Source organism: Gigantopelta aegis, chromosome 3 (genome assembly GCF_016097555.1).
Source record: "Gigantopelta aegis isolate Gae_Host chromosome 3, Gae_host_genome, whole genome shotgun sequence".
NCBI lineage: Eukaryota > Metazoa > Mollusca > Gastropoda > Neomphalida > Peltospiridae > Gigantopelta > Gigantopelta aegis.
In genome coordinates, this window is record NC_054701.1 from 54256837 (window position 1) to 54278767 (window position 21931).

Sequence of the window (21931 nt, forward strand, 5' to 3'; positions counted from 1 at the left end):
CGTTTCCGTAAAATACTTAAAACAATGGGTTTTTTATTATAATTAATTATGAACATTTTTGTGTTTAAAGTTTAATTGTAACATACTTTTATATCTTAAACGTATAAAATCATTTGTGACCTGAAACAACTTTACTAAAATACACATGTTCATGTTCAGGTTTGAAATGGCGATTTACAGCAGATTTTGATAGAAATATCCTTTGCAATACTAACTACTAACATCCATCATACATATCGTCGCCCTTATATTGTTAGTATTGTCTTTTTCACTTTCTGTTAGGCTTAGTTAGCAGTAAGGTAAAATAATTCATTAAATTATAACATATTACGGGAATGACGTCATGTAACGGAGCTGACATTTCCAATTACGCAAATGTATATATGATTTTATAAATTTAATGCAGTTTTTAAAAAAAAAGGTTGATTAGGGGAAGGGTCATGGCCACCGTGCCCCCCACACCCAATCGCTAGTTACACCCGCCCATCCCTTCAAGCGTTACGTAATATCAGAATGACTCCAAACTGACACGGATGTAGTATTCTATTTCTGATACATCCTCCCCCCCCCCCCAAAAAAAAAAAAAAAAAAAAAAAAAAAAAAAACAAACAAACCAGGTTTAAAATAAATTTAAACATAATTTATAGGCCGGGATTGTGTAAGAAATAGAACGCAATAGTATGGGCTCATAGCAAGTCATTAACATAGGTTGGTCTAACGCACAGGATTAAAAAAAAAAACACTAACTTTTACAACAGTATATAGACATCCATGTGTGCTGATATTTACTTGTTTCGTTGTTATTCAACAAACAAAAATACGTTCATCAAAGACGCCTTTCGATTAGATTTTTTGCGTTTGTTGAAACCTTGTCACAAAACGTCTCGTTATTTTTAAACTTCGATTTATTTCTGAAGTTGTTCATGTTTCTCTGCTCATTTTATATACCTCCTGCCGAATCGCCACACTTCCAAGACCAGTATGCCATGTTATAATCTGAAATAGCTACACATAGGTCGATGGATTCTATTCTTTTAATGGGAAACACAAACGCCAATACAGCTGATAACAATACCATACTTAATGATTAGTTTTTTCTCAATAATACCACATTTTGGATTTAAAGGCGCTCAATCACGGATTCAGTGGGCCTTATTTCTCTAAATATGGATTATAAATGGAAATTACATTCATTTGGAATACCAAACCTAGTTATTGTATGATCCAAAACATTTTAACTGAACTACGATCGAGGGAATTACATGAAACGCTTCATTTTTAAAATTTGGAAGTCTTCTTATGAAAAGTCATGAAAAATACGGCAAAACAAACTCGTAGTGATGAGGCTATATATACGACAACCTTATAATGTATTTTTGAATTTTACATAAACGACCGCCGTGTATAGAGACTTGGCAAATGAGGGCCGGCTATATACATGGCAAAAAAATATATTATTTCATGAGGAAAATAACTGAATACGCTGATATAAAATAATAAACAGTCGGAACATGAACTCACCATTTATTATTATTATTATTATTATTATTATTATCAGGCACGTGTGCATGGAATTTAGCAGGGATAGGGTCTAGACGGTTACAACGTTTTAATGCTTGGTTCAAAAACGGATAACATGTTTTCCAGTGTCACCAATGTGGCACACGACCAGTCAGTCGTTTTTCGTTAAAAGTTTGCAAATTATTTTGACTAATTTGCAAAGTGGTCATTCGGTTTAATGTATAGCGTAAAAAAACAAACAGTATAGGGACCTACTGTCGCATGATTTGCCTTCCAAAGGTTGGCTTAATTAGTACTTAACCCAGTGGAATCCAGTTCTACGTGCAGGGACAAATTCAGCCTGCCGTGTGTGCAAGCACGTTAATCTTGCATTTTTACCCCCCCCCCCCCCCACACACACACACACACTAGATAAAACACCACCCCCTCCACTCCAAAATGGTAGTAGTAGGCTAATAATAATAATAATAATAATAATGACTGTGTATTATTATTATTGCATGTATTATCATATTATTTCACGGGGAGTTACCTTGGAAGTTGCCCCTGAGCCATCCTGTTTGCTATTTAATAAACATTGTATGTTTAGTTTCAGAATTGAGGGTACATTGATTTTTATCACATATATATATTTTGCTATATAATCATTGTTTTGTAGATTTTGGCGAGGCTTAGCTCTGTGCTTTATTTCCGAGCCACTATATTATTTTTATCCCTGAACCATCCTAGATTCATCATATTATCATAGGACATACACTTTAATTTGTATCCTAGATTTTAAAGAACGTTGTATAATTCAGAAAAAAACTTAATGTTGAATGTTGTTCTGTCAGAGCAATATTCAATATTGAATGCTGAATATCGAACCAGCTTCAGCTTCCCCGTTGTAATCCATTAAAAATGCGTAGTGATTCGTTTGCAACCCTTTGTAACTGCCAATATGAATAAATATTGTCGGGCATTTTAGTTTAATTCCGGCAAAAAATCAGCCTGACACCCCCCCCCCCCCCCGACACACACACACACACACACACACACACACACACACACACACCCGGGTACTCTGACTGTAAGAGAGCTAGACGGACATTTGGACATAAATACGCTCTCATTACAGTCAGAGACCAAACTATGTAATGTTTTGGCAATCGCCGACCACCAAAAAGTAGTCAAAGATTTCCGCTCTAATACCACAACAATCCTATGTTGACGTCAAATACATTTACATCGACCATTTTCGAGTTCCTTGATTTAAAAAAAAAATCAGATATTAATTACTAATCCAGACACTACAGAAAGAAACCCGACAGCACCCACATTCAGCTAAGCTTCGATAAACTCCGGACAACAGAATTCTAAGTTCGCCGACCTATATCGTGACGGTTTTTTTCCTTCTTTTTAAAATTATATTTTCAAGGGAATATGACTTGATCCCCTAGAAACATCGTTTGTCAAAGTCTAGACACGTCACCCCATATATAATTTACCGCACACATGCCAGGGAGCGAGGTCCACACACCTCCGCTCACTCCCAGGCCGTCTTTAGATGACTCAGAAATTAATTCATTTTTATTTCTGTAAGTACACATTCTTTTCATACTCGTGGTCCTGCTTGGTTCTTTTATTGAATATGACCAGGAAGTTGTACCCAAAGAAAGAAATATCACATGACCGGATGCAAGTATACTTTTTCCTCCTACACGGGGGCTTTCCCAAATGAGGAAATAACTGTTGACCCAAACTAAAGTTGCGTTCAGCATGGCAGGTTTTTGTTGTTGTTGTTTTTAAATATTATTTTGTGTGCTTGCCAATTTCTTTTCATGTAAAGTCTGTTACAACCTATAATGTAATAATTTAATAACTACCTGGACATAACAGGAATAACGTCGTATTCATTATTCGTATACGTACAAATAGTTCTGTGAAAATTAATATATATATATATATATATATATATATGCGAACACATTCGTTTACATATGAGTATGTTAAAGTTTGTTTTGTTTAACGACACCACTATAGCACATTGATTAATTAACCATAGGCTATTGACAATCTGATTAAAATTATCTCTACTGGTCTATAGTAATTAACCAATGGAGCTACTTTTAATTAGATTGAGGCTGTTGACAATCTGATTAAAATTACCTCTACTGGTCTATGCAATTAACCAGTGGAGCTACTTTTAATTAGATTGAGGCTAGTGGATGACACTATGAGTATGTAAACATGTACATGCGTATACGTTAAATTTGGGAACATGAAATTGTGAACTATAACGTGACATATTAATTTTTGCATCATCTGGAGTTGTTTTCCTATGGGCTTCAAACAAAGAAATAAATAGATGTTAACACAATAAGAGAAACTCTGGGGCCAATTTACAAAACATCGTACGTTTACGTCTGAGACTAGCAGTTATACCGGGCAGACATACATTTTACAAGTGTTTGGCATCTATCTCACGAAGAAAATTACATCATTAAGGAAAATGGAGCATTTTAAGGACAAAAGAAAATGAAATATGTGTGTTTCTAACAACATGTATATTTGATGATCTATAATAGTAGGCCCCTACCGTAATAAGAATTGTTGTTTAGTCGTAGATTTACGTTTACGTGCAAAACTAGGCTTACGATATTTTGTGAAATTAGGCCCATGCAGTGTATTAAAAACATCAAGTTATTTCCATTTATTATAATATTATGTTGTCTTTGCCTTATATCAGTCTTTTAAAAGATATATTCATATATGTAAGTCTATACTATTGACTTCATTAACACTTTATCAAACTAGCTTTAATAGATAATTTATCATATTTGTTTTCCACAAAGCCATATTTCTGATTCTGTATAATTAATTAGTGTCCCAGATTTAAACGTTAATTTTTATACACACATAATGTAGTTTTAAAAACGCATATGCGTGACATTTACGAATACACATTGCGTTGTCTGTATTTTATATTGGGGAGAGTCACCCTCACGAAGGGGGTGGGGGGGGGCAATCGCACAAGGGAAAAAAAGAGGTTTGATTGAGGTGCATGGCCCCATATGTCTATGGATTTATGTTTCTTTGGGATATAAATAATTTGTTAAATAGTTATTCCAAATGTAGCACAAAAAAACGAAACAAAAAAACAACAACCCAAAACAGAATGCAAAGCCCAAAATCATGATATAACAATCCAGACTACTACGCCAGGGCCATACCCTGATCGAAATCCTTTTATAAACAAATGAAACACTATACAAATTAAACCCTGAGATGTGTATGCTATTTTTGTGGAGTAATGAAAAAGTGAGATTCTCGGGGGGGGGGGGGGGGGGGGGGGGGGGGGGGGGGGGGGGGGGACTGTCATTCACAACTGTCCTCAATTTGGATAAACTGGATGGAGCAGCTTTTGTATCTAAAAGTCATTATAGGTAACACACATGCATACACGGACGGAAGGCCGCATGCACGCGTAACTATTTGAGTTGATCCTAACAACTATTACTGAAGATAAATAATTTAGTATGAGGCAACCTGTAACAAATGACACGAAAAAAAATCTCCCAAGCGCCTCTTCGCGCTGAACGACAACCGTAACCATAGACGACATTAAGAAATGCGGGTCAGTGAGATATGGATTGTAGACTACTGTTAGCCGTGTTATATTCTCTAGTATGGACTGTGGTCACTTTTCAGCCAACTCATCATCATATTATTTGTAAAACTCCATGCCAGGTGAGTCCTACATTTTGTTTGATTGAAGAAAACTAGTACTGCGCGAACTAGTCCAAGGCGGTTCCAATAAAAACCCAATATATTTTCTACGTCCGATTCGGACTATGCGCGAAATGAAAGTACATGTACAATTTATAGTCCGGCAGAGAAATGCGATGTTTCTCGAAAGTCGAACTTGGGGTATTAAGGGCATTTTTATTGTTGATTTTGTTTAAGGACATATCCTAGAACATATTTGTTTTGGACATTTTGAGATATATTGCTTTATACCCAACTTTTTATTTTTTTGTCTTTTTTTGTTTGTTTTTTTGTGTTTGACTTTTAATATAATATTTTGTTTTATCTATTTTATTTCCCTCACTGATAATACATGGTCCTAGTTATGTGTTCAATATACAATATAATACGCAAGGCCGTTTTATTAGTTTCCCATCGTTCTGACCGCTTCTCATCTTTTAAAGTACTGCCGACTGCTTTCTTTGTACTTACCCTACGCCACATTTCGTAATAATCCTTTGCGCTCAGGTCCAGCCGACTACCACACACATCGTGATAAATACTGCGTAAAAAGATGAATTCCAAAAATACAATCGTCATGTTCTAAAGTAAATCTAAAACAGTATTAATTATAAACGCATCATCACATTCTGTTGATGAGATATTGCAAATTGTCTTTGGGAATGGCTTGTGCACTTTAGTTTGAAATTGTTCGATATCTACGATACTGTCCGGGAAGATGCAGTCTTCTTGGTAATTCACTCCTTGTGTTCTACTGGAAAGAAACCAGGTGAATAGAATAGCTAATCCATTCTTTTAACATGTAACATGCTTCAGAATGTCCCAAATTCTGTTGAAACATAAATATTTTTCTGGTTGCGCATGAGGCCAAGTATAGTTTCTTTCTTTCCACAACAACAACTATTTGAAGAACTCATACTGCGTAAGGCTGCATGGACAATCTTTAATAATTTGTTTTCAAAACGAAAGACCAAAAAAGAACTGATGTCATTTTAATGTCATCGGACATAGTCACTGCGTTATTTTCAAAGATACATGTTTGTACACCCAGGGCTAAAACGTAAAGACGGCACCGACGGCAATTGCCGTCGTTGAGATATAAATTGCAGTAGGTAGGGAACATCACCGACGGCACAAAACTGCCGGCGGTAAAGCTCCTCAATGATGGCAAAATGTTTACACCTGGTGTACATTATCTGCCAGTATAAACATTAATACATTTAAAATATGTCTACATACAGGAAAGTAACCTTTCAGTCTTACTTATTTCCTGCAAAAGTCTTCTCTTTTTTCAATTGTCATCGGTGGGCCGTTTCACCCACGGTACTTTTGTTTTAATATTGCCGTGGGAGACAGATTCTTAAGTTCGAGCTCTGTACACCAGGCCATCAAGTGGTCCTCCTGTGAGAGATAATGTTGGATCTACCCTCTGTAACACATAACAAATATATTTTTAGATACACATGGTGGCACTAGTTTCCACATTAATGACATAACCTAGAAAACAGTCAATGTTTTCTTAAACTAAACCTTTGCCAGCGCTCACACTTTCACGGTTGTTAATATACAATAGTATTAGGGAAAATGTTCCTACAAATACCATTAAGCACAATCCAGAATGGGAAAGAAAACATACGCTTTATTTAGTTATAATGATCCAAACATCAATGGTCTTGTAAGCAAATTCACCTGTGCCATGTCTGGAATCAACTGTACAGCAATATTTGAAATCCGTTATCAAATATTATGTACCCTAAGGCCCAAACGGTAGCGGGTCCACAGTGTTGCATACACTGACCACTAACAGCAATATGAGTTATATTTATAATACTGCCCTGGACACACGCCATTAGCAACCACCATCATTGGTGTGGCCGGGTTGAGGTGGGGTGGGGGTGTTAGGTGGGCATGCGTGGGGGTGGAGGTGACGTGACATGGGGTCATTGCTCCTCCAAATCACAGGTCTTTTCCCTATCATATTTTATATTTGCCTGTCGTCCCTTAAAGGAGGGGACAATTAAGGCATTTGGCCTGGTATGCGTATTTAACGATATATAATGCACATTATTGCTTAATATCAACAAATATAATCGTATAGTTAATTAATAAAACGGTTAAATGTGATGGCTATTATATATAAAGGGGGCAGCCATTTTGTACCATCCTAGTGAACACGCCCTCTGGTGAGCTGGTGGTTACGTAATACCTAACGTGTCACGTCAGGAATTGACCCCTCCGTACGGCGTGATTGACAACCGCGCTGGACCAATCATGTTTCGCGGTTCAAAAACCGCGGGCCCAAATTTGCTTGGACGCCATTAGGTTAGACGACATAACGTTTTTGTATAGTTAGCATTAAAATTAGCTAAAATAACTGTCTCCTCCAACTGAATTATAATCATAGTAAACATATACTTCTGCTGACATGTGTTAACACGATGACAACTATGCGGAGCCTACGATTGACGTAAAATCAGTGTTTTCCTGCGAAACCGTCACATGGTATTGAAAGTGAAGTTTTGCCGAAATCCATCAAAATTCAACTGATATATAAATTCTACGAAGGTAAGAGTTTAAGAATCACTTTCCCTCCAATGTAATGGAATTTACTGACTAATTTAATCAGTCTTCGATGTATATATTGTCGTTAAGAATCTGTCGTTAAACTGCACACAGACGAATGGCCAAAATGAAAGTTTTAGCAAGACTTCCGATCGTTCCAGCATTCAGTTAATTTAGGCTTAAGTTAGGTTTAGGGTTAGTGATAGTATTAACAAGCATGCTGGAACGTTTGGAAGTCTTAGCTTTTTTTCCTTTTCTTTTTGTTTGCATGTGTGTAGGCGTGAGTGTGTGTATGTGCGTGTGGGGGGGGGGGGCGGGGATGGGGGAGTGAGGTAGTAACCTATGGTTGTGAGCTTTAGGGGGATAAGGAAGTATTGTCTGGAAAGTTATAAATTAGGCAAATTTTATGTAGGGACCCTGAAATGTTTTGAAGCCAAAAAAAATAAAATAATAATTGTGATTTTTTGCAATCGGAACAGATTGCCGGTTATGGTTTCTTGGTTTGATTCGATTTAAGCTAGTGCATCACAACTAGTATATCAAAGGCTGTGGTATGTGCTATTCTGTCTGTTGGGTGGTGTATATATATAAAAGATACCTGGCTACTAATGTAGCAGGTTTGCACTCTAGACTATACATGTCAAAAGTACAAAATGTTTGACATCCAATAGCTGATGATTAATAATTCAATGTGCCCAAGTGGTGTCTTTAAATAAAACAAACTTTAACTTATCCATTAGTCCCCCTCCACCCCACCCCTCAATTAAAACAACCCAATTTTACCATAATATATATTAAAACAATTCCTCACCTAACAGCAGATCAATTATCAATCTTGGGTAATTTATAATAAATACTGGTAAGACATTTTATTATTCCTTTATTGTTATTCTTAGAACTTTCAAGTTAATGGTTTCTGCCAGAGGCTACTGAAGTTAAACTTATATACCCTAAAATAGTGGAAATTAATAGATATATTTTTTAATGTTTAGATAAATGATAGTAAAAGAACTGCTGTTTATAAATGGTCATGTGCTTGAAATATAATGTCCTAACCCTAATTTCAAAACATTTCAAACCCATAACCACCTAGGAGTTAGCCCCACTGGCCCTGATTCCACTAGCCCTGGTTCCACTAGCCCCAGATTGTCAGTCATATTGGCTGTTACTGCCACCGGTTGTCATCCCCATTATAAACAAACTAAATCAAATAAGTAATTACAAAAATGAATATAGTTAAATAAATGTTTTATTCGATAGTGTTTATGGTAATAGCACTGTACTCTCCATGAGCTTCAATGTCACCAACAATGGGAGCGTGATTGTGTTCGTACTGTTGTTTGACAACTAACCCCTCAGATACTACAATAAACACATTGCATTTCAAATTCTTAGTCTCGCTACATCTCCACTTCATGCCCGCCTTTACTTGTGCGTACTTTATTGCCTCTGGCACCCTCTACAAAGGTTACCTCCACCATAACGCACAGCAAGCATTTATCTGTATAGTCACATTTGCAACATTAAGTAAGTACTCCACGTTTTTAATTGAGGCATTAAATGGGTATCTCATCTATTGTGTCTACCTAATCAGTAAAACAAGACATGTTTATTTATTAATAGTTTATATGTACAGGGGAGTAGTCTCAAGAAATGGAACATCCATGGCAGCCATTAATTGGTCATTTTTCAGGGCTAGTGGTACCAGGGCTAGTGAAATCAGGGATAGTGGGATGATTCCCGACCTAGATGAGGCACTTACATCTGTTTTGTTTTTATTACCTACCCTAAATATGATTTAATTTTGGAGACAGTAGTTTTGTTTTTCATCATTATTTTATACCCCAAATTTTAGCAAAGCATAGGCATTTTTCTTCTTCCACATGCCATCTTATATGTAGTTTTGTGCAACTTTCTAATAGAAATCAAATAACATCATCAAAGTTAAATACATTGTTCACTACTTTTCATAAGTTACTGCAATACTTTTTAATTTTATACTTTGTTTAGTCACATTGATTTTGTTTCCTGTTAAAACATTTTTTTTCCTAAAATTAAATTAAACTTTAAATTAATACAATGATATATAATTAAGTTACAGACTAATGTACTTCTTCAAATGGATGTGAAATACTTAACATGTTTGTTTTTATATATTTCAGCAACTGGAGTCATTGATTAGATGTCGAAAATGAGATTCTGAAGACAAACTATTAAACAAATTACACTGCATCTTGATATTGAGAACAGAATGATAGAAATAATAGAACAGTTTCAGCTGATATGTGAAAGAAACACTGGGGCAGGGGATGAAATTGCTGCTGAAAATGAAACATTTTCAACAATTTCATTTAATACGATATTTTTTGTTTGTTTTGTGTTTGACATATTGCTGCTAAGGAGTAATTCAGACTTCCAAGACTTGGGATTCAGTTTGACACCACCCATCAAATGGTAATCCTTAATTGCTCAGTTGACTACAAGTTTCGAGGATAATGATTTGGAGATGGATGCCACAGAAAGATACATTTTTGAATAAATATATTTACCTGTACCAGATTGCATGGGGATTAATATGTAAAGACCCTCTCTTTGAGAAAAAAGAAAATGTTAGGAAGTATTCTCATAATAAATATTAAACAAATTGTGCAAACTGCAATCTGTGGTTTAGTTTCATGTTATATATATATATATATAATTTTGCCTCTCTTTTTTTTAATATATATATATATATACTTTTAATTAAATTTTTATTTTGTATTATTATTATTGTTCTGTAGGCATGGGTTGTCTTATAATATTTATTACTATTTTTTATCTACCTATGCCTCTAGAACAGATAAAGCTTTGTGAGTACATTTTGTGTGACAGTAGGCTAACTAATGGGCGGGGTATGTGAGATTGGAGGGGGGGGGGGGGGGGGGCAGAAGCTTCAAGTTTGATTCCCAATAGTTGTTGCCACAACACATGAGTTTATAATTTATTTAAACACTGTTATACTGGCTTAATTGGCAAATATTTTACAAACTGTCCAGCTATCCTACTTTTTCGTACTTTTTGGTTTTTATCCTATTTTTCCTACTTTTTCTTCAGAATACTAGTACTTAGTTTTTCATACTTTTTTGTTTGAAAATGCCACGAATTGCTGTTAAAGTGTGCATATTCCTTGTGTTATTATAAAGTCATCAGTTATGGGAATTATTTAAATTTTTCTTGGCAGCAAGATATATCTCCCAATTTGTGGCACAATATGATCTCAACATATTAAAATTACACCCTCAAAGCCAACATATTTTCCAATGATTAATATGATTATAATGTACAATATGTATGTATCACTTCAGAATCTATAATACATGGAAAACTTAAATTAATCATGTTAACTCTGTTTTACTGTGCATCAGCATTCCTATGCATGTAAATATGTATATTGATTAATATAGTGTACAGTAATTTGAAATAACTGTATAACGTGACCGTTACATAAGATTCACATTATTTTTGATAGAACACAAAATACATGTACAAACTAAGCACCACATAAAAAGGTGTTTTGATCATGAATAATGTCGCTACGTACTGTTTCAGTCCTACTTTTGTTCTACGTTTTCCTACTTTTGTCCTACATTTTCTATATTTTCATTCCTAATTGTGTCCAACTTTTTCAAAAGAGTGTGCTAGACAGCCTGATTTTATAAAGAAGGGATGGGGCACCCAGACGTAAACAGCCCTAATATGTCTTGTCAGAACGAAGACGGGCCAATATGTCAGTATACATAACTGGAGGTCCAAACATGTGGTCCCCACCAACCCACCCTCTGGCTACGCCAGTTGTGATTTTAATTGTTTTTTTGTTTTTTTAATTTCGTGTATGGCTTTGGTTTCATAAATAGGGCAAGTGCCGTATATCGGTTGATTCAAGCAGTGCATCTATGTAAGAATACACCCCCATAAACATCGCAATCCCACAATCTAAACCACTGCCTGCATAATTTTGGCACAGGCGACTGTATCCTGCTATAGTTTTGTAACCTTTCGTGCATAAAATTATGGTACTAGGTACTAAGGAAAACTAGCATAGGATTTTTTAAATGTTCTTTTGGTTGCATTCGACGTTCACTTCCGGGTTCTTGTGCTTCGATAAAATTTACTGAAGTAAAAATGGTTTCGTCGATTTAAATCACGTTAAATCGACGAAACCATTTTTACTTCAGTAAATCGAAGCACAAGAACCCGGAAGTGACGAACGTCGAATGCAAGCAAAAGATGATTTAAAATATCCTATGCTAACTTTTGTCAGAACTGACAAATTAAAATGTCTTGTTTGTTTCGTTTTTCTTCTTCTTTTTCATCTTAATTTTCGTTGTTGTTATTCGACTTTTATATTTATGGAATCCCGATATATGCCGAGGAACAAGTGGATAGAAGGCGCGGCGTCGATCCAGCCTCGACTTGTTTAAAACCGTGGCGTCTTTATTTTCGGTCGGGTTGCGTTAAATGTTTTGTTTGTTTGTCTTTTTTTTTTAAAGGGGGCGTGAGCGGAGGCGTGAGCAGTAACATTAAAATACAAGGCGTGGGGGAATGCCATCATTGTATTATAATTTTATGCATGAAAGGTTACAAAACTATAGCAGGATACAATCGCAAGTGCAAAATTATGCAAGGAGTGGTTTAGATTGTGGGATTGCGAAGTTTATGTGGGTGTATTCTTACATAGATGCACTGCTTGAACCAACCGATATACGGCACTTGCCCTATTTATGAAACCAAAGCCATACACGAAATTAAAAAAAATTCAATAAAAATAAATATATTTAATTTTTTTTTACAACTGGCATAGTCCGAGGGCGAGTTGGTGGGGACCACATCTTTGGGCCTCCAGTTATGTATACTAACATATTGGCCCGTCTTCGTTCTGACAAGACATATTAGGACTGTTTACGTTTGGGTGCCCCATCCCCTCTTTATGAAATCAGGCTGTCCAGCACACCCTTTTGAAAAAGTTGGACACAATTAGGAATGAAAATATAGAAAACGTAGGACAAAAGTAGGACTGAAACAGTACGTAGCGACATTCATTATTCATGCTCAAAACACCTTTTTATGTGGTGCTCAGTTTGTACATGTATTTTGTGTTCTATCAAAAATAATGTGATCTTATGTAACGGTCACGTTAAACAGTTATTTCAAATTACTGTACACTATATTAATCAATATACATATTTACATGCATAGGAATGCTGATGCACAGTAAAACAGTTAGCATGATTAATTTAAGTATTCCATAATGTATTATAGATTCTGAAGTCATACATACACATTGTACATTATAATCATGTTAATCATTGGAAAATATGTTGGCTTTGAGGGTGTAACTTTAATATGTTGAGATTATATGGTGCCACAAATTGGGAGATATATGCTGCCAAGAAAAATTAAAATAATTCCCATAACTGATGACTTTTATAATAACACAAGGAATATGCACACTTTAACAGCAATTCATGGCATTTTCAAACAAAAAAGTAAGAAAAACTCAGTATTCTGAAGAAAAAGTAGGAAAAATAGGACAAAGACCAAAATGTACGAAAAAGTAGGATAGCTGGACAGTGTAAAATATTTGCCAATTAAGCCAGTACAACAGTGTTTAAATAAATACAAACTCATGTGTTGTGGCAACAACTGTTGGGAATCAAACTTGAAGCTTCTGGTCCCCACAATCCAATCTCTCTCTCTCTCTCTCTCTCTCTCACACACACACACACACACCCATTAGTTATCCTACTGTCACACAAAATGTACTCACAAAGCTTTAATATTTATTATGAGAATACTTCCTAACATTTTCCTTTTTCTCAAAGAGAGGGTCTTTACATATTAATCCCCGTGCAGTCTGGTACCAGGTAAATATATTTATTAAAAAATTTATCTTTCTGTGGCATCCATCTCCAAATCCTCGAAACTTGTACAGTCAACTGAGCAATTAAGGATTACCATTACCATGGGTGGTGTCAAACTGAATCCCGAGTCTTGGAAGTCTGAATTACTCCTTAGCAACAATATGTCAAAAACAATAAAATATTGTATTAAATGAAATTGTTGAAAGTGTTTCATTTTCAGCAGCAATTTCACCCCCTGCCCCAGTTTTTCTTTCACATATCAGTTGAACCTGTTCTATTATTTCTATCATTCTGTTCTCAATATCAAGATGCAATGTAATTTGTTTAATAGTTTGTCTTCAGAATCCCATTTTCGACATCCACATCCATTGGTCCAGTTGCTGAAATATATAAAAACAAACATGTTAAGTATTTCACATCCATTTGAAGAAGTACATTAGTCTGTAACTTAATTACATATCGTTTTATTAATTTAAAGTTTAATTTAATTTTAGGAATTTTTTTTTTAACAGGAAACAAAATCAGTGTGACTAAACAAAGTATAAAATTAAAACGTATAGCAGTAAATTAAGAAAAGTAGTAAACAATGTATTTAATTTTGATGATGCTATTTGATTTCTATTAGAAAGTTGCACAAAGCTACATATAAGATGACATGTGGAAGAAGAAAAATGCCTATGCTTTGCTAAAATTTGGGGTATAAAATAATGATGAAAAACAAAACTACTGTCTCCAAAAGAAAATCACATTTAGGGTAGGTAATAAAAACAAAACAGATGTAAGTGCCTGATCTAGGTGGTTATGGGTTTGAAATGTTTTGAAATTAGGGTTAGGACATTACATTTCAAGCACATGACCATAACATTTTATAAACAGCAGTTCTTTTACTATCATTTATCTAAACATTAAAACATATATCTATTAATTTCCCAGATTTTAGGGTACATAAGTTTAGCCTCAGTACCCTCTGGCAGAAACCATTAAGCTGAAAATTCTAAGAATAACAATAAAGGAAAAATAAAATGTCTGGTATTTATTATAAATTACCCAAGATTGGTAATTGATCTGCTGTTAGGTGAGGAATTGTTTTAATATATATTATGGTAAAATTGGGTTGTTTTAATTGAGGGGTGGGGTGGAGGGGGACTAATGGATAAGTTAAAGTTTGTTTTATTTAAAGACACCACTTGGGCACATTGAATTATTAATCATCAGCTATTGGATGTCAAACATTTTGGACTTTTGACGTGTATAGTCTAGAGTGCAAACCTGCTACATTAGTAGCCAGGTGTATTTTATATGTATACACCATCCAACAGACAGAATAGCACATACCACAGCCTTTGGTATACTAGTCGTGATGCACTGGCTTAAATCGAATCAAACCGAGAAACTGTAACCGGCAGATCTGCTTCGATTGCAAAAAATCACAATTAATTTTTTTGATATTTTTTTGGCTTCAAAACATTTCCTACATAAAATTTGCCTAATTTATAACTTTCCAGACAATACTTCCTTATACCCCTAGAGCTCACAACCATATAGGTTACTCCCTCACTCCCCCCCCCCCCCCCCCCCCCCACACACACAAAAGCACATACACACACTCGCGCCTACACACATGCAAACAAAAAGAAAAGGAAAAAAACCTAAGACTTCCAAACGTTCCAGCATGCTTGTTAATACTATCACTAACCCTAAAACTAACTTAAGCCTGAATTAACTGAATGCTGGAACGATCGGAAGTCTTGCCAAAACCTTTATTTTGGCCATTCGTCTCACTGCGTGTTGTTTAACGACGGATTCTTAAAATCGAAGACTGATTAAATGGCGGGAAAGTGATTTTTAAACTCTTACCTTCGTAGAATTTATATATCAGTTGAAGTTTGATGGATTTCGGCAGAACTTCACTTTCAATACCATGATCATAAAATAACTGTAACCATGTGACGGTTTCGCAGGAAAACACTGATTTTACGTCAATCGTAGGCTCCGCATAGTTGTCATCGCTGTTAACACATGTCAGCAGAAGTATATGTTTACTATGATTAATTCAGTTGGAGGAGACAATTATTTTAGCTAATTTTAATGCTAACTATACAGAAACGTTACACATCGAAAAAAATGATGTTGTCTAACCTAATGGCGTCCAAGCAAAGTTGGGCCCGCGGTTTTTGAACCGCGAAACATGATTGGTCCAGCACGGTTGTCAATCACGCTGTACGGAGGGGTCAATTAGTCTTCGAACTGAAGAAACAAAACATAGCTGATTTTTGCGGATGCATCGCAATGTTTTGTAATAATATCCATCCTAGTAAGCCAGCAACAATTATATATTATTTTTCAATACAAAATAAACCACCATTGTCAAAGTGTTGAAATAGCTGTATTATGTTTCATACATAAATTAACCCACGTACTGAAATCGGAGTGTTTTCTTGGTCAATTGGTCTTTTTTTTCCGTGGCCTGTACCTGTGGTTCCTGATTGGCAGGTGTATATTTAGACGGTCCCCAGACACTGTGTCTAGATACACTAAAACACGTGCCTCTTTTATGAAGATCACAGGGTATTGTGTTATAACAGCACGGATACACCTCAAATCGTAATGGACATTACCAACCGCCCTGCTTTATTACTGTAAGTAATTCTGTAAAACCCTTGATTGAGTAGACTTTCCCATCTAAAATCACAAAACTGACCAATTACGTCGTCCCAAAGAAAAGAAAAGTATCACTTGGGTATCGTGAGTGGTCGTTTTTTGCTTGAACGTGCCCTACCAATTGGCCTAATAGTACCAATGTTTTCTTTGGCTTTTTAAAAAAAGAAAAATACTATAACTCCATTTCGTTCTATTGATGTAACCTGAAATATATTTAGTTGAATAGTTTATTATACTATCAAGTCATTTATGTTGTTTTATAAGTCAGGTTAATGAAAGCGAAGCGCCTTGTCATAAATTAGAGCGTTTGTTTACACTGTGCATAGAGAAGATGGACGGAGCTGATGTCACTTCGCCCCAAGCTATACCACCGGGCATCACAAAAACGAAACAAAATGGCTGCCCCCAGTTAGCAGGAATAATCGTGTTTTTTTATTAACTCTAAAGTTACGCGTTTTTCATTTGTTAAAGTGTCAGTATGTGTTGGTGGTCCGGGTATGCATCTTTCCAACATATAAGGCTCTTGTTTGAGTTGACCCTACCTTTAAAGGCAAATCAACCCCTCCAGCCCCCTAAATCAAAGAGTCCCCATACGCCCATGCGTGACACGTTAGGTATTACGTAACCACCAGCTCGACAGAGGGCGTATTCACTGGGATGGTACAAAATGGCTGCGCCCGTTATATATAATAGCCGTCACATTTAACCGTTTTATTAATTAACTATACGATTATACTTGTTGATATTAAGCAATAATGTGCATTATGTATCGTTGAATATGCACACCAGTTCAATAGCCTTGCTTTGGCATTCCTTTAAGTGGCATAACACGTGTAAAAGCCGGAATTAACACTCGGAGACAATGTCGTTTCCCCTCTCACCTGTGTGTGGCCATCAATATAAATTACGCCGATGTGTACTAAAATAATCTACTTGGTGATGCCTTGACCAGAAACGGTCAGGCCCTTTATAAGGGCCCTATGGGCAACCTAGGGAGACACCACAGCATCGTAAAGGTCTAAAATTAACGAGCTACTCACGATTCACTAATATCAAAACCTATATTAGCTCGGCCATTTACCTTTCGACTGACCGTTCAAAATTGCGCCAAATTCCCTCAATCAAAATTGCGCACCCTTTTCTCTTTGGCATTTAACTGCTCCATTCAAATTCCATAGCACCACCACCACCCCCACCCGCCTGCTACCGATTTGATCGGGCTGCTGATGCTCCCTTGCACTTGCCAGTGCAGGCGGTCCCTCCTCTCCCCTCCCCCCACCTTTCCTGTCATGGACGGAGGAGCCGGCTCTTGTGCCCACGACAGGCGTGCGCTACAACAGCTTGTTCTGAATGTACACGTAAAACCCTATGACATGACACATGACTAAAATAATCAATTACAAAATATTCTACATTTAATTTTTACAGATATAAATTTTACCCGAGTTTTTAAAATATAAAATAGCAACTTATCAATGTTCTAAGTATAGTTTAACCCAACCGCACACCATTTAGAAATCCTTATCGGTCACCGTCCTTGAGGTATATGAGGTTTAGAGGTTGGCTGTCGAACTATTACTACAAAATTATCGAATACAAGTTTGATCTTACATTTACAGTGCAGTCTACTATAGAAGTAAACATATTATTATTGTATAAACCAACTACATGTATATCTATTTAGCTATCTAGCTATATCTCTCTGTCTGTATATCTATCTATCTATCTATCTTGTGCATACATGCTCAGAGATGTGTTGTATATTGTCGATGATGAATTTGGGGAAAATAATTGAACATAACTATTCAAACGGACGGGTAGTGTAAGGGGCCCTTGTATTGATGGTTATCCAATAAACTGTAACAATGTTTTATAATATTGTTTTACAGGACCCCAAAAGGTGTAAATGTTTGTTTAAAATGGACAGGCTTCCTATACATGGTAAGTACTAGGTAACTCGTCTCTACTTTCATCATATAATAATTGTTTATATCTCGTATCACATATTAATTTCTTGACAACTGTAAATGCCATAATCATTAAAACGAGGATGCGATCCCATATATAGACAGAACCACATACCACTAGTTTTGCCATGTTATTTATTGCACGAATGTATATTGCGCAAGGATATTATACCCTGATCCCTCCTCATTGCCCATGGTCCATCCTTGTCTGCCTTGATCCCTCCTCACTGCCCATGGTGCCTCCTCGTCTGCCTTGATCCCTCCTCACTGCCCATGGTGCCTCCTCGTCTGCCTTGATCCCTCCTCATTGACCATGGTGCCTCCTCATTAACCTTGATCACTCCTCACTGCCCATGGTGAGTCCTCGGTTGCCTTGATTCCTCCTCATTGCCCATGGTGCTTCCTCGTCTGCTTTGATTCCTCCTCACTGCCCATGGTGCCTCCTCGGTTGCCTTGATCCCTCCTCACTGCTCATGGTGCCTCCTCGGTTGCCTCGATCCCTCCTCACTGCCCATGGTGCCTCCATGTTTGCCTCGATCCCTCCTCACTGCCCATGGTGCCTCCTCGGTTGCCCTGATCCCTACTCACTGCCCATGGTGCTTCCTCGTCTGCCTTGATCCCTCCTCACTGCCCATGGTGCCTCCCTCTCTGCCCATGGTGCCTCCTCGTCTGCCTTGATCCCTCCTCACTGCCCATGGTACCTCCTCGTCTGCTTTGATTCCTCCTCACTGCCCATGGTGCCTTCTCGGTTGCCTTGATCCCTCCTCACTGCCCATGGTGCCTCCTTGGTTGCCTTGATCCCTCCTCACTTCCCATGGTGCCTCCTCGTCTGCCTTGACCCCTCCTCACTGCCCATGGGGCTTCCTCATCTGCCTTGATCCCTCCTCACTGCCGACTCGAAACACTGCAATAGGCTGCCTCCAGTTAGGTGAATCGCAGTCAGCAGTCGCACGCCACAAGGTCCATCAGAGCACCATTTCACGTCTCTGGGACAGGTACCAGCAGTTTCAATCAGCTGAAGACCGGCCCAAAAGTGGAAGACCTCGCATAACAACTGCAGCACAAGATCGCTACATCCGGGTTTTGCACTTGCGTCACCGAACTGCCACAGCAACGAACACTGCTGGACGCATACCTGGTTTGAGAAGGGTGTCTGCACAAACCATTCGGAATCAACTTCGAGAAGCTGGTTTACGGGCTAGGAGACCGTATGTTGGCCCCGTCCTGCGACGTCAACATCGACATTTACGTTTTCGCTGGTGCACGAATGTACAGGGTTGGAACTTGGGAAACTGGCGGCGAGTATGGTTCAGCGACGAGTCACGTTTCCTTCTACAGCAACGTGATGGACGACAACGTGTTTACAGACGCCACAATGAACGTTTTGCCAACAACTGCGTCGCTCAAGTTGACAGAGTCGGTGGAGGGAGTGTCATGATGTGGGGAGCCATCTCATACACCGGCGGAAGTGAACTTGTGTTCGTACAAGGCAAGCTGTACGCTACCGGGATGAAATTCTTCGCCGTCACATGCTTCCCATTTTGGATCGACAGAGAGAACTCTTTCAGCAGGACAATGTCAGGCTGCATACGGCACGTGTAACAATGGATTTCCTACAGAATGAGAACATTAATGTGCTGCCATGGCCACCAAGATCGCCAGATCTCAACTCCATTGAACATCTATGGCACGAACTGGACAGACGTGTACACCAGCGTGACCCGGAGCCTCAGACGCTTCCGCAACTGTCACATGCACTGCAGGAAGAATGGGCTAGGATTCCACGTGCCCGGATTCAGATAATCATTCAGTCTATGCCAAGGAGATGTCGCGCAGTGATTGCTGCTGCTGGTGGCCACACAAGGTATTGATTTCATTGCCCTCGTGCGACGCTGTTTGGTGACGAAAACGCCTCCACTGCCGTCAGTCCATAGCAAGAACACTCACATACTCATGTCAACTTTGACTGTGATACGATCATCAATAACGAAATTATGCCACTTTCCGTAAACGTTAAGAAGAGAATTTTCTTTAAGTTTCTATAAAAAAAAAAAAAATCGACCCTGTATGCAATAAAATATGTTTTCAGTCAATAATTGGTGAAAGTTCGGTGTCAATAAAAAACACAGTTTGGAAAATAATAATACCTAAGAGGTCCTAGGGCCGTGACGGATAACATTTGTCATAATGAAATGAAACCGGCCTCGGTGGCGTCGTGGTTAGGCCATCGGTCTACAGGCTGGTAGGTACTGGGTTCGGATCTCAGTCGAGGCATGGGATTTTTAATCCAGATACCGACTCCAAACCCTGAGTGAGTGCTCCGCAAGGCTCAATAGGTAGGTGTAAACCACTTGCACCGACCAGTGATCCATAACTGGTTCAACAAAGGCCATGGTTTGTGCTATCCTGCCTGTGGGAAGCGCAAATAAAAGATCCCTTGCTGCTAATCGGAAAGAGTAGCCCATGTAGTGGCGGTAACGGGTTTCCTCTCAAAATCTGTGTGGTCCTTAACCATATGTCTGACGCCATATAACCGTAAATAAAATGTGTTGAGTGCGTCGTTAAATAAAACATTTCTTTCTTTCTTTCTAATGAAATCAAATGTCTTTCCGTCACAAAAGTAGCGGAGTCATAAACCTATGACCTATGTTGGCTATTTATAGCCATGTATTATTTAAAATATCACTTTGTTACATTCCAAATGCCAATGTAAAAGACGCTATCCTCAGCCAAGGTTGATACCAGGATAAACATTTATTTGAATGACCCAATCTACCACGTGATGTCCGAGGGATCTCCATTCCAGCCAAAGAAAAACTGAAGAAAAAAAATGAGACGAAACGTACTCTAAATGTCACTATGTTTAAGGCATATCAAAATATTTTGCTGACGTATTTCTAATCTGGAAGGCGAAACATCCGTGGATGAATTTATTGGCGTAAATATACTCTTCAAAAAAAGTAGGGGAACTCTAATAAGAATTTACAATTGCCAAAATTGTAAGGTATATTAGCTGTGGGGAATGGTTATATGATAATAGTGAATTAATTGGGCAAACATTACAACCGGTAGTTCAGTATTACAATAGGTTTTATGACCACCAAAGATCTTGAAGGATGATTGGGGTCAGAAGTGAAATTTTAAAGTTGACGTTTTTTTTATCAGTAGAGGGTCATACCCCTACGATGTGTCAGACATTCATTCAGTCGACGAGGCATACTGCGTATGAGTCATTTGAGGGAGTCTGTTCCACTCTTCTTGCAGCGCCTAGTTCCGCTAACATGGTCGGCGGTTTTTGACGTTGACGCACACGTCTCCCTATCATGTCCCAGACGTGTTCAATGGGGGAAGGTCTGGGCTCATTGCTGGCCATGGCATTCGATAGATGTTATGCTGCTGGAGGTGAGCATTGACGATTCGTGCACGGTGAACACGGGCATTGTCGTCCTGAAAAACAAAATGTCGACCCACACTCCTAGCAAACGGGACGACAAAGGGTGTCAGTATGTTTTCCCGGTAGTACTGCCCAGTGACCCTTCCTTGGACAATATGGAGGGGGGTTCTGTCAGTCAT

At 37.8% G+C, this 21931-nt stretch overlaps 1 protein-coding gene across 3 annotated transcripts in view; it reads left to right on the forward strand.

The window, feature by feature from the left end:
* Positions 1–21931, forward strand: part of LOC121368246 — a 60735-nt gene that overhangs the window by 1698 nt on the left and 37106 nt on the right. For all 3 annotated transcript variants that reach the window (XM_041492892.1, XM_041492893.1, XM_041492894.1), the window contains exon 2: positions 18281–18332. In XM_041492892.1, the coding sequence (XP_041348826.1) occupies positions 18281–18332 (52 nt within the window). The remainder of the gene's footprint in view (positions 1–18280; positions 18333–21931) is intronic.